Genomic DNA, 13,078 nt, shown 5'->3' with positions numbered 1-13,078 from the left:
GTAACGAGTGTTAATATTTCTGTGTCGCCTGAAAGAGAAGCACCGACTGCCAACACCTTTCACGAAAGGATCCATCCTGAGACACCCAAGCTCGTCCCAGTCTGGTCCTCCATCTACATTGCCTGCATCCAGGATGCCAGTTATTCCTGTGGTTCTTATTTATAACTATTATAACACCAGGTCTGTGAGCAGGAGGAACTGAACTGGACAATAGAATCAGTACCAGAGATTTTGCACCTAGGACAGACCTTAATGATCACCTAACCAACCTCATGATTTATGTCAAACAAGGCCCACACAGCATACTTTACACAACTCACACCAAACCACTTTACTCCTAGCCCTTCTGAGCTTTTTTGCTTTTTAATGTCATGTTGCATTGTGGTGTCTTGCCTTCCTCTCTTTACTTTTTATATTCCTCCTCTACCCTCTTTTCCCATCCATTTCCTTTATTTTAAATTATATGGCTTAAACTCCAACCAGGAAACCTGAAACATTTATCTGCTAAGAGTCTGGCGTTCTGCCACCTGAACTGGGCCAGCCTCAGTATACTGAAAAAGTCTTTGATGATAACAGCCAGGTAACACTGAATCAGGGTCGTGTATAAGAGTCCCTGAGTCCCTTCCTTTCTCAACCTCCATTCTTCTTTTATTTTTGACCGTGCCACGCAGCATGCATGATCTTAGCTCCCCGACCAGGGATGGAATCCAGGCCCCTGCAGTGGAAGCGTGGAGTCTTAACCAATGGACCACCAGGGAAGTCCCCCGATCTCCATTCTTGAATCCAGCCACTGGCTTCCAGCCTTGTCCATACCTCCCTGAGTCTGCAGCTATCCTCACGCACCTTGGGTTTATCCTAGAGAAGACCATGCTTCTCTCTGGGCTCTGGTAGAAGCCAAACATGGCCAGGAAAAGAGTTTTCTCCTAAAGCTCTGTCGCTTCTGTCTGAAATGGATTGACAGCATTCAGAGGAGTAAAAGGATTGACTTCTGTGGTTGACTATGATTTTTCTCTCCTCTACCCTGCCCTAACGGAGAAGTTGTCACCCCATGCTCAGAGTGATGGATGCCTACTCAAGCAGACCTCCCTCTTCAGAAAAGATGGATCGTCTCCTCTGAAGAGCCACCCCTTAGCTGCCGGGGGACTTCCAAGTATTCCATCAATTCATACTCAGCCCTGGGGCACAATAAACAAATTAAGCGAAAACACGAACTACAACTCCTAAGCGCCCCTCCAACTCTAACCATCTACAATTCTGCTTTTAGGAGTTCTCCCTCCATCCCCCACCAAATATTTTTAGAAACTTAAGTTTCCTGTTCTTCTTCCCTTTTTCTAAGACTACATGTTTATCACTGTTTAGAGCAAAGCAATAAATAAATGAACCAAGTCAGAAACTCCTGGAATCTCTGCAAACACTATGATCGAGTATATGGTTTGTCATTATTTTGGCCAGTATAAGGTTGAATGAACTTAAAAAAATACAAAGCAGAATTTTTCCCTGTGAATTTCCAGTGGTGCAATCATGGCCACGCCCACTCCAGAGCAGACAAAAGGCGAAGAAAGCTGACTGGGGCTACAGTCTCCACACGGAAAGAGAGCAAGTCATTTCACTGTCGCTCGCTCGAGTCAGCAAAGGTAAAGTCCTTATCACATCTTTGGATATTAACACATTTTTTTTTGTTTTTCTCCTTGGCTGTGCTCTCTCAAACTGCCTCCTCTGAAGCTAAAGCCTCTTCCTTCCTTTCCCATCCCTCTCTGGTTTGGTGTGTGAGTTAGAATCACAGTCAGATTTCAGAAAATGCTTCTCTCTACTGGTGGGAAATTGAGGGACAGAGGAACTGGTTACATATGAGGGCATTGGAGAGTGCAGCCAGGGCTTTCCTTGAAGGGAATCTCTACAACCAAAAACTGTTAGGAGAAAACTGGGAATTTCTAACGCTGCCTCTCTCTTGCATCTGTGTAAGGTAAATATCTCATCCTTGTTGGGGGTTTTCTGTTTCTTGTTTTCTACTTATTCAAACTTTCATTGAATGCCTACCATGTGTGGTGCTTTGGGTTGGACACATAAGGGTTACCAAGATTCTAAAAGAAGTTTACTGTGTAGCAGAGGAGGCAGATACATATGCAAATAATTCAAGGGAGTGAAAAGAAGAATGCTGAGTGTGAGCTAAGTCATTCATTAAATGTCTCAAGAAACACAAAGGGGAGGTGGTTCTCGTTGCTGGCATCTGGTTCAGAGGCTGGCAGGACTGACAGCTACTGGTGTTCTCTGTTGCAGAAGTGAAGATGGCCAAAGTCCCCGACCTCTTTGAAGACCTGAAGAACTGTTACAGGTAGGAAAGAGCTTCTGTCTCTTGTGATTTAATGAGGGGATCAAGGTACATTAGAATCCAGCTGGGCCAGACCCGCAGAGGCTGTAAAGATGTGTCCTACCTCTGAAGTCAGGGCAGGTTCAGTGAAGACCCAGGGAAACAGAACCCAGAATTTAAACTGAGGTGAAATTGACAGGGAGGCAGCCATTCTAGAAAGATCACTTTTTTAAAAAAAAAAAAAAGTCTATTCAGGTCTTCTGCCCATTTTTTAATCAGGTTGGTTTTTTGTTTTTGTTTTTTTTAGATGTTGGGGGTAGGAGTTTATTAATTTATTTATTTAGTTTTGCTGTGTTGGGTCTTCGTTTCTGTGCGAGGGCTTTCTCTAGTTGTGGCAAGCGGGGGGCCATTCTTCATCGCCGTGCACGGGCCTCTCGCTATCACGGCCTCTCTTGTTGCGGAGCACAGGCTCCAGACGCGCAAGCTCAGTAGTTGTGGCCCACGGGCCCAGTTGCTCCGTGGCATGTGGGATCTTCCCAGACCAGGGCTCGAACCCGTGTGCCCTGCATTAGCAGGCAGATTCTCAACCACTGCGCCACCAGGGAAGCCCGAAAGATCACTTTTAAGGGCTGCTGAGTCCTAGTGGTTTTCAACATCTACTTAGACACAGCTTCTGTCTGGTTCACATGCCCTGATACAGTAAGGAGTTTTAATGGATTGTCAGAAAGAGAAACCTTTCTCAGGAAAACTTCTTGATCTCAATCTGGAATAGGAAATGGCTTCACAGCAATTTGAGCATGTGAAACATACACGGTCAATCTCATTCAGACACAGGAGAAAGATAACGAATAAAAAGTTAAAATTGTGTAACACTTTAAGCCAACATGGTATTCCCATTACCTATTAAGATACACTAACCACAAACTAGACTATGGAAATGTTGCCTGGATATTTGGCAAAGTATAAATGATTAAATCTGTTTTAGTAAATACATGAAAGCAAAGTGTAACGTATAACCCATTTGGTTCAAATTTAAATGAGGTGCTTCAAAAGTGTTTCTTCTCTCTTGAGGAGCTTAAAATTTTTCCCCGAAATTCAATTACAAATCTTCAGTTGGTTAGCCAAGCCTCGTTTTTATAGGTAGAGCACAGGTAGAGTTCAAGGCCTGGCTCGATGATTACTAATTCCAAATTATCAAGTACAAATTACTGCATGGGTGTGTATGCACAGAGGCCCTTAATTTCCAAAGATGACAGTAATGGCTGTGTGTGTGTGTGTGTGTGTGTTACCCAAAGCTAATATAGTTATTAAAATATGTTGCCCAGTGACTGTAGTGATATAACAAACAGAATTATATTCTCATCCTCTTGTTTAACAGTGAAAATGAAGAATACAGTTCCGAAATTGACCATCTGTCTCTGAATCAGGTAAGCATATGACTGTAATTCTTATAAAATTGCTGTGTTTACACAGTATTTTCTCCACTAGTATAACAATGGCTTGAATCTTAGATGCTTCTGTTTTACCTTCACTAGAAGTCCAGAGACATGCACTTTTTCATTATAAGTGAGACCAACTGCCTCTTTGCACTAACAGTTGATGGCATCATTCATGGTCACCAGATTTTCCCAGAACAGAGCAGAACTCACCTGAAACTCCAAGAATGGAGTCTTCTGGGTCAGCCTTCAATCAGAATGTTGGTTTTGCCATCCTGGGACAGCCCCTTTGGGCCACTTCACCAGGGTTCTGTCTCCTTAAGTGACGTGTTGTTGACACCTTCTCTAACACCAGTTCCAGAGATTAGAGATAGCCCTCTAAGTGTAATAGCCCATGAAGCTGAGGTGGAAGAAGCAGACCAGTTGAAAGTAAAAAATCTGCAGCCGTTCACATGCTGTGTTATTTGTTTAGGAGACCACAAATAGGTACTGCTTTGTGTGTCTTTGGTACTAGTTCTAAAAGCTATACCTAGGGGAGTATTTCTAAAATATTTAAGCATTGTCAAGTAGGTGTTTGACCTCCTGAGGGGGAACTGACTAGAAGGCTACCACTCACTAAGATCACTTGTAGACCTGTTTCATTACAACATGTCATTTTTTTTACTGAAATATAGTTGATTTACAATATTGTGTTAGTTTCAGGAGGAGAGCATAGCGATACAGTTTTTTTTTCTGATATAGGTTATTACAAGATATTGAATATAATTTCCTGTGCTATACAGTAAATCCTTGTTGCTTATCTATTTTATGTATAGTAGTGTGTATCTCTTAATCCCATACCCCTAATTTGCCCCTCCCCCCTTACATCTCCCCTTTGGTAACCATAAGTTTGTTTTCTACGTCTGTGAGTCTTTTTCTGTTTTGTATATAGGTTCATTTGTATTATTTTTTAGATTCCACATGTAAGTGATATCATATAGTATTTGTCTTTCTCTGACTTACTTCACTAAGTATAACAAGATCTCATTTTTGAGTCTGTGGTTGGATGACAAAGACCTTCCCAGAGATCACATCTTTTCAGGGAAATCCTCAAAGGAGGGATGGGAGGAAGTGGGTAAAGAGGAAGGAGGCAGAGGAAAAGGAAAGGAGGAAGGAGAAAGGAAAGGAGGAAAGGAGGAAGGAGGGAAAGACTGATGAAACATGGGTTACCCGAGACCAAAATGGACATCCTTCTCTCTAAGTCTGTTGAATAAAACTCCTATTATAAAGGAGTCTCATTCTATGGCCATGGGCAGCTTTTCAGTTTTCATTTTCCTTCCTCACAGAAGTCCTTCTATGATGCAAGCTATGAACCACTTCATCAGGACTGCATAGATAAATATATGTCTCTGAATACCCCTGAAACCTCTAAGACATCCAAGCTTACCTTCAAGGAAAATGTGATGATGGTGGCAGCCAACGGGAAGATTCTGAAGAACAGATGGTTGAGTTTAAATCAGTTCCTCACCGACGATGACCTGGAAGACATTGCCGATGATACAGAAGAAGGTAAGGGTCAAGTGCAATAATATCTTTGTTTTCTACTTTTAAGCAAATGGGGACAGCAGAGTACAGGGAAAAATAAAACCTTGAGTAACAAGAGGGCAACCAACCATTCGTCTGTAACTATAAGAAAGGAAAATTAATTTTTAGCCTTCTCCAGTGGGAAGAGGTCAGCAGTGGCTTGAGTTTAGCATACCTGCTCACAGGCTCACTTCGTGGCCATATTCTTAAGGTCATGTGACTTTGCGCCTTTCGACAGAAAGCAGTTATATACTGTTAGTGGGTGACTTCCACTGTGGAAGTTATGCTCCTCCACATACTAATTATGTCTCCTTGGGCAAGTTACTTAACCTTTCTGTACTTCAGTTTCCTCTACTGTAAAATGGGGGTAATCCCCTAACTGTTGTGAAGATTAAATGAGTCGATACTTGCAAGCTTCTGGACTAAAATAATGCCTGGCACGTAGAAAATACCTAAAAAATGTTAGCTATTATTAGCATTATTACTACTACTATTTTGTTAATACTACCGACACTACTAACTTACTAATGGCTGCATTATCTCTAACCTTCACAACAATCCTACATTCTTGTTTTATATATGAGGAAAGTAAGCTCAGTGAGATATTGACCTGCCCAAAATCTCACAGTGTGTAAGTAGTAAAGTGTCAAACCAAATCTGTTCTATCTGACTATAGAAGTCATGATTTTTCTCCCATGCCTTCACTATACAAGCCTCCACATGAGATATAAACCTAATATTTTTAAAGTAACAACTAAATATTAACACATGTTCACCTAGAAAATTGGAAAATACAAGAATGAAAATTAAAACCACGCATACGCATACTACCCCTCAGGGCTTACCACTGCCAGCACTATGTTACCTTCCTTAAAGTCTTTCCTATGTGCCTGCACACACAGGAATATACATGTTAAACATTATTAGGTCAATTACATACAATTTAATATCCAACTTTTTTCATTTGTCAATAAATAAAAGACATTTTAGAGCTCCAGTTTCTTACCATTATAAGTAATGTGACAATGAAGAGCCATATCAATAAATCTTCATTTCTATCATTTATTTACTTAGAATAAAATATTCCTGGAAGTAGAATTATTCAGAGCCATGAGGATTTGTGAAGCTATTGACATATACCCCTGTTCAGAAAGGTAGTAGATAGAAAAAACAAAATAAAAAAAATTTTTTTCAAAAAATAAAAAGAAAGGTGGCACACTATGAAGAACAGTATGGAGGTTTCTTAAAAAACTAAAAATAGAACTACCATATGACCCAGCAATCCCACTACTGGGCATATACCCTGAGAAAACCATAATTCAAAAAGAGTCACGTACCACAATGTTCATTGCAGCTCTATTTATAATAGCCAGGACATGGAAGCAACCTAAGTGTCCATCAACAGATGAATGGATAAAGAAGATGTGGCACATACATACAATGGAATATTACTCAGCCATAAAAAGAAACGAAATTGAGTTATTTGTAGTGAGGTGGATGGACCTAGAGTCTGTCATACAGAGTGAAGTAAGTCAGAAAGAGAAAGACAAATACTGTATGCTAACACATATATGTGGAATCTAAAAAAAAAAAAAAAAGGTTCTGAAGAACCTGGGGCAAGACAGGAATAAAGACGCAGACGTAGAGAATGGACTTGAGGACACAGGGAGGGGGAAAGGTAAGATGGGACGAAGAGAGAGAGAGGCATGGACATATATACACTACCAAATGTGAAATAGATAGCTAGTGGGAAGCAGCCGCATAGCACAGGGAGATCAGCTCGGTGCTTTGTGACCACCTAGAGGGCTGAGATAGGGAGAGTGGGAGGGAGATGCAAGAGAGAGGAGATATGGGGATAAATGTATATGTATAGCTGATTCACTTTGTTATAAAGCAGAAACTGACACACCGTTGTACAGCAATTATACTCCAATAAAGATTTAAAAAAAAAAAAAGGTGGCAGACATTTAGACCTGCACCTCAGTGACATATAAAATTCCTAGTGGATTCATTTTTTTCTCAGAGTGCATTGATTTGAAAATATAGGTGGAGAATATACAAGGAGTCTTCCTGGTTACTTACAAACCTCCAAACAACCAAAAAAGTTGTACAGGTAATCTTTAAAAAAAAAAAACTATTGCCTGAAGAATCTAAGTTTAAAAAGAAACAAATTAGTAACCACAGGGATAATCCTAGAACCAATTCTGCTGACAGGGTGATTTCACTTCTCTCTCAGTTTCCTCACCTAGACTGGGATATTCTTCATGTCCCTTCAATAGCTTGTATTAGAGCATGTATATCATCTATGTTTGTACTTGAACATTAATCTGAGCTCGTGATAACGGTTTTAGAAATCATCAAGCCCAGATCAGCACATTACAGCTTCCAGAGCAACATGAAATACAACTTTATCAAGCTCATCCAACAGCAATACATCCTGAATGACGCCCTCCATCAAAGTATAGTTCTACATCCGTCAGGTCAATACCTCATGGCTGCTGCATTAAATAATCTGGATGAGGCAGGTAAATGGACAACTCTGTCATCTTCCCCCACCCTTTTTGTTTCTGTATTTCTTTTAAGCTTTCTGCTTTTAAAGAATAAACCTCTCTAGATTCCTGGCTTTGCATGATTTATCTAGAATAGGATGAAGCACATCACCCCTCGTAAAAATTCTGGGCAAGGACAGGAACTTCAGCCAAATCTGGAAGCTTTAACAAGAGAGAAGTGTCTTAGCTATGAAAGCTCTAAGCGCAGTTTAAAGCTTTCTGAGATACTGTCTCCTTTGGTTCTCTGAGATAGTCTTATCCTTGATTTTAAAGGTAAGTAAACAGAGCCTCAGAAATATTCAGTGACTTATGCAAATTTACTCAGAAGCCAATGAGGAGCCTGCTGATCAAACTTCCAAATAACACCAAACTAGGAAGAATCTTTTTTTATATATATATAAATTTATTTGTTTATTTTTTCGCTGTGTTGGGACTTCGTTGCTGCACACGGGCTTTCTCTAGCTGCGACGAGCAGGGGACTTCTTTTCCTTGTGGTGCTCGGGCTTCTCATTGTTGCGGCTTCTCTTGTTGTGGATCACGGGCTCTAGGCGTGAGGGCTTCAGTAGTTGCAGCACGTGAGCTCAGTAGTTGTGGTGCACAGGCTTAGTTGTTTCGCGGCATGTGGGATCTTCCTGGACAAGGGCTCGAACCCGTGTCCCCTGCACTGGCAGGTGGATTCTTAACCATTGCGCTACCAGGGGAGCCCAAGAATCATTATCTCTGATAACATAATTGTGAGGCAAAGTAGCCAATAAGCTGCAAATATGTTTTGAAGAATGAAATTTAGGATGCAAGAAATTTTGTCACAATGATCCAATTTCCATGGTGTACATATTTTAGCTTAAGGACATGTCATCAGTAAACAAAATTATCTTCAGAGGTCCAAAGAGGCTACTTTGTGATAAACAAGCAGGGCTCTTTCTGATTGGATATATTTCAGCTAACATGCTTTCCACTCTAAGACATTTACAAATTATTTTGTGTTCTACTTTCCTACTTAATATTATTTCACACAATTTCCCCACATATTGACAGAGTATATGTATTTGCCATTTTTAATGGCACTAGAATATTCAATCATGTTGCTATGCTGGTGCCTTGGGTTTGCTCTAAATAATTCAGTTGCAAATGTCTTTGTTTAAATTATTTCTTTCTCTATGAGCTTATTTCTTGGAACGTATCCCAGATGCTGGATTTCTAGGCATAAATAATTTTACAGCTCTTATTGAGCATTGTTCTCTAAGGAAAACTGAACTACTTTTCACTATCCTTAGCAACATATGAGTGTATCAGCTTCTAAACCCCTCCATTTTACTCATGACTTCACAAATTCCAGGGTCTTATCCCACTAATATAATTATAAGAGATTCAATAAATATGCAGCCCCCAAGCATTCATTCAACATAGAAAATTCTAAAGCCATTAACCAAGTATTTACCTGCCTAGTGAATAAGGCAGACATTGTGAAGGATACAAAGATGTATAAATTCCATTCCTGACGTTCGGGTACTTACACCATAGTTGGGGACATAACTGCACACACACAGAGAGCATCTTTTATATATATATATATATATTTATTTATTTCTTATTTATTTATTTTTGGCTGCATTGGGTCTTCGTTGCTATGTGCGGGCTTTCTCTATTTGCGGTGAATGGGGGCTACTCTTCGTTGCAGTGCACGGGCTTCTCATTGCGGTGGCTTCTCTTGCTGCAGAGCACGGGCTCTAGGCATGTGGGCTTCAGTAGTTGCAGCACGTGAGCTCAGTAGTTGTGGCTCGTGGGCTCTAGAGCACAGGCTCAGTAGTTGTGACGCACAGACTGAATTGCTCTGTGGCATGTGGGCTCCTCCTGGACCAGGGCTCGAACCCGTGCCCCCTGCATTGGTAGACGGATTCCCAGCCACTGTGCCACCAGGGAAGCCCACACACAGCATCTTCATAAACACTTGATTTTACACAAATACAGTGGATTTACTTTTTTTTTTTTTTTGGCTTTTCTCTTTGCCAGTGGAATTTGACATAGCTGCTTATACATCAGGAGATGATACTCAACTTCCTGTGACTCTAAGAATCTCAAAAACTCAACTGTTTGTTTGTGCTCAAAACGAAGGCGAACCCGTATTGCTAAAGGTCAGTTGTTCTCAGTCTCCAATTTACCTTCATTTACAACCCATGCATTTGTAGATGATCCCAAGAGGCAGACACCCCTAGCAGGATGGCACAGTCCTCTTTTCTTCTTCTTTCTTTTTTTTTTTTTTTTTGCGGTACACGGGCTTCTCACTGTTGTGGCCCCTCCCGTTGCGGAGCACAGGCTCCAGACGCGCAGGCTCAGCGGCCATGGCTCACGGGCCCAGCCGCTCCGCGGCATGTGGGATCTTCCCGGACCGGGGCACGAACCCGTGTCCCCTGCATCGGCAGGCGGACTCTCAACCACTGCGCCACCAGGGAAGCCCCCGTCCTACTTCTTACCCACTATATTCAGAGGCAGTTCTAGGCAGGATCTGTGGAGGTGGAGGTGGCAAAATGACATAAAAGGCAAACTGCCTTCTTCTTCTTTCTCTTTTCCCTGCCTGGTCCTATTCACCTCCCATCCCTGGGCATCTGTTTATTCCATCCCTCTTTGAGCTCTACTGACATCTACTATCTGACCTACATGACAGTAGGCTTTAGTACCAGGGGGCCTGCCTCCAAGAGTGTCAAATAAGCCACTGAGATCACAGAGGAGTAATCACCCGCCAGTGGGTACAAAGCAAAAGCTGGGGGCCAAGGCTCAAACCCTGGCCTTCTGACTGCAGTGCCTCTCTCTCTTCATTGGTGCCAGTTTTCTCTCTCAGCCCAGCCTCATCTCTACTACCACATTCCCCTCCAAACATACAGACACACACACATGCCCACTAGAGCCAAATGTTTTCTCCACTGATTAGTGGGTGACTCTTATTCAGTAAATGTGTAAAGTCCAACCCCTGCTCCCACCCTAACTAGGATTTCCGTGGATGCATGTGTCTCTCTTCCTGGATCAAGTCAGATGAAAGTGATGTCTATAGAGTAGGGCAGTAGCTTCATTTGTGAATTCATTCAACAAACGTTGTTTATTGAGAGCCTTCTATTTTTCAAGCAGTGTCAACATCTCAGTAGACAGTGGTGAGCCAAAGCCTTATAGAACTCACTCTTCTGAAGGGCACAGACAATAGACGAGCCAAACAACCAGCAAAAAGTGCAAGATGCTGTAAAGCCAATGAACAGGGCGCTGAGATAGAGAAAATGAGAGCATGCTTTTTACACAGAGCTCCCTAGAGATGAGAGCTGCTGCCAGGAGGGAGCATGCCATGGGGGGTGGGGGGCATTCCAAACAGAGGGATCTGAGTGCACCCAGCCCTAGAGCTTTACAAGGCCAGCTTCAAAGATCAGAAGGGACACCCAAGGAGCTGGGACACCCTGAAAAAAAGGAAAGATAAATAGAGGAAAGGACTTCAAACAGGGAAGTATCCTGACTTTACTTATATTTTCTAACTCAGAGAATAGATCAGAAAGGAGGCAATAGAGAAAATCTGATTAAGATGTGGTAGTAACAGTCGGGGTGGGTGGGGGCGGGAGTTGTGAGACAGGTGGAAAGAAGGAGACAGAATCTGGTTATATTTTGGAGATAGAACCAACAAGAGGAAGAGGGGGAAACTGGGAGAGAAATAGGTTTGAGAAATAAAATCCTTGTTGACATTGAAAAACCCAAGGAAACCTCAAAAGGATATTTAGTTCTTTTCTATTAAAAGAATAGAGAAGAAGCATCTTAAGTTTTTTTCATACTTGCAAGAGGAACAAGAGGAGTGTCGTCTAAAGGGATCACAATTTTCAAAAAATTGTATTGAAAGGATTCAGCTTCTAATATGTCTGGAAAGTTTTGTGTATGTGTGTGTGTGAGATTTGGGTTTCTTTAGTCTTCAGTTGTTGACTTAAATACAGAGATAAACATGTCTAAATTCTAAGTTATTTTCCCAAAGTATGTTTTGTACATTTAGAGGTCAAAAGGTTTCCAGGTCTTAGCGTCCTTAGTGCTCATATCTGATGCAAAATGTTCTATTCCCATGTTCAGGCAGGACAAGAAGAATGTTCCGCCCTACCTGTCAGGATATAGTGAGACACTAGTGTCTTTGGCGATCTTCATGATGACATTGGATTTCTCTCCAGTTAACTGAGGAAACCAATTATTATGAATAGATGGGGCCATACATCTAACAGGCATGTAATAAATGCTTTCTGAATGAAAAAATGAATGAAGAACCTATATCATCATGTTACCTACTCATAGTCCTAAAGTACTGTGTATCTCATGAAGACCAAACGCCAAGGAATTGAGCATCAGTTCTTTTTTTACCATCTTCCTCTTCTCTTTTAATAGATCTTTGTTTTCCTTATCCTAGGAGATGCCTGAGACACCCCAAACCATCAAAGATGAGACCGATCTCCTCTTCCTCTGGAGCAACCATGGCAGTATGCAACACTTCAAATCAGTTGCCCATCCCAAGCTGTATTTTGCCACAAAGGGAGAAAAACTGGTGCACCTGGCAAGGGGCCCGCCCTCTATCATTGACTTTCAGCTTTGACTGTGGAGTCTACTTACTTGTGAAGTGTTGACAATCTGTATGTACCATGTACATGAAGGAGTCAAATCCTGCACTCTTAGTCACTCTCTGAGCATGTGCTGAGACTTTGTAACTCTAAATGAATATTTACTCTCTTTCTAAGAGAGGGCACAAAGTCTAGTAGAACCAACACTAACATATAATGTTGCTTGTTATTTAAAGAACACCCCATGCTTTGCAAACTACCAATCATTTTAATTATTATTATGCATACAATCTTGGGAGGGCCAGGGCTACTGACCGTGGCTACCAAAAAGGCTCTACCCATATTACAGATGGGTTAACTAAGGCATAAGAATACTAAGAAATACCCACCATAGTATTTGGAATGAGAAGCCATGGACCCAGGATTTCATTCCAACTGCTTAGCTTCTGCTTTTAAGTTGCTGATGGACCCTTTATCAAACACTGTAAGTTTCTGGGACCTCAGTTTGATCATCTTCAAAATGGAGGGAATGATGGCTATGTCCTTCCTGCCTCAATGGTATTTTATGCCAATCCGTGAGCTCGTTTTAGTAAAATACTTCTTGAAGCTGAGCCTCAAGAAGAAGGCAAAGGATGCAATATTATTTTAAATTATTAT

The 13,078-nt window shown here is 41.4% G+C and overlaps 1 protein-coding gene across 2 annotated transcripts; it reads left to right on the top strand.

Annotated features, from left to right (window-relative positions):
* The first annotated feature begins 1,556 nt into the window (after positions 1–1,556).
* On the top strand, positions 1,557–12,677 carry IL1A (interleukin 1 alpha). Of its 2 annotated transcripts, XM_027129064.1 has the most exons (7): positions 1,557–1,634; positions 2,278–2,332; positions 3,687–3,735; positions 5,070–5,292; positions 7,659–7,832; positions 9,867–9,988; positions 12,274–12,677. In XM_027129064.1, the coding sequence occupies exons 2-7, from the start codon at positions 2,286–2,288 to the stop codon at positions 12,454–12,456; spliced, it is 798 nt and encodes a 265-aa protein (XP_026984865.1). In that variant the 5' UTR covers positions 1,557–1,634; positions 2,278–2,285; the 3' UTR covers positions 12,457–12,677. The 2 variants fall into 2 exon arrangements, with proteins under 2 accessions (XP_026984865.1, XP_026984866.1); XM_027129065.1 differs by lacking the exons at positions 1,557–1,634; positions 12,274–12,677 and adding an exon at positions 11,946–12,122 and having other exon boundaries at positions 2,284–2,332.
* Positions 12,678–13,078: the final 401 nt, after the last annotated feature.

Source organism: Aethalodelphis obliquidens, unplaced genomic scaffold, assembly GCF_003676395.1.
Source record: "Aethalodelphis obliquidens isolate GAN/ISIS:26980383/991018 unplaced genomic scaffold, ASM367639v1 scaffold35, whole genome shotgun sequence".
NCBI classification, from domain to species: domain Eukaryota; kingdom Metazoa; phylum Chordata; class Mammalia; order Artiodactyla; family Delphinidae; genus Aethalodelphis; species Aethalodelphis obliquidens.
Note: the sequence above shows the minus strand (reverse complement) of the source record. Positions and strands in the feature narration are given on the sequence as shown.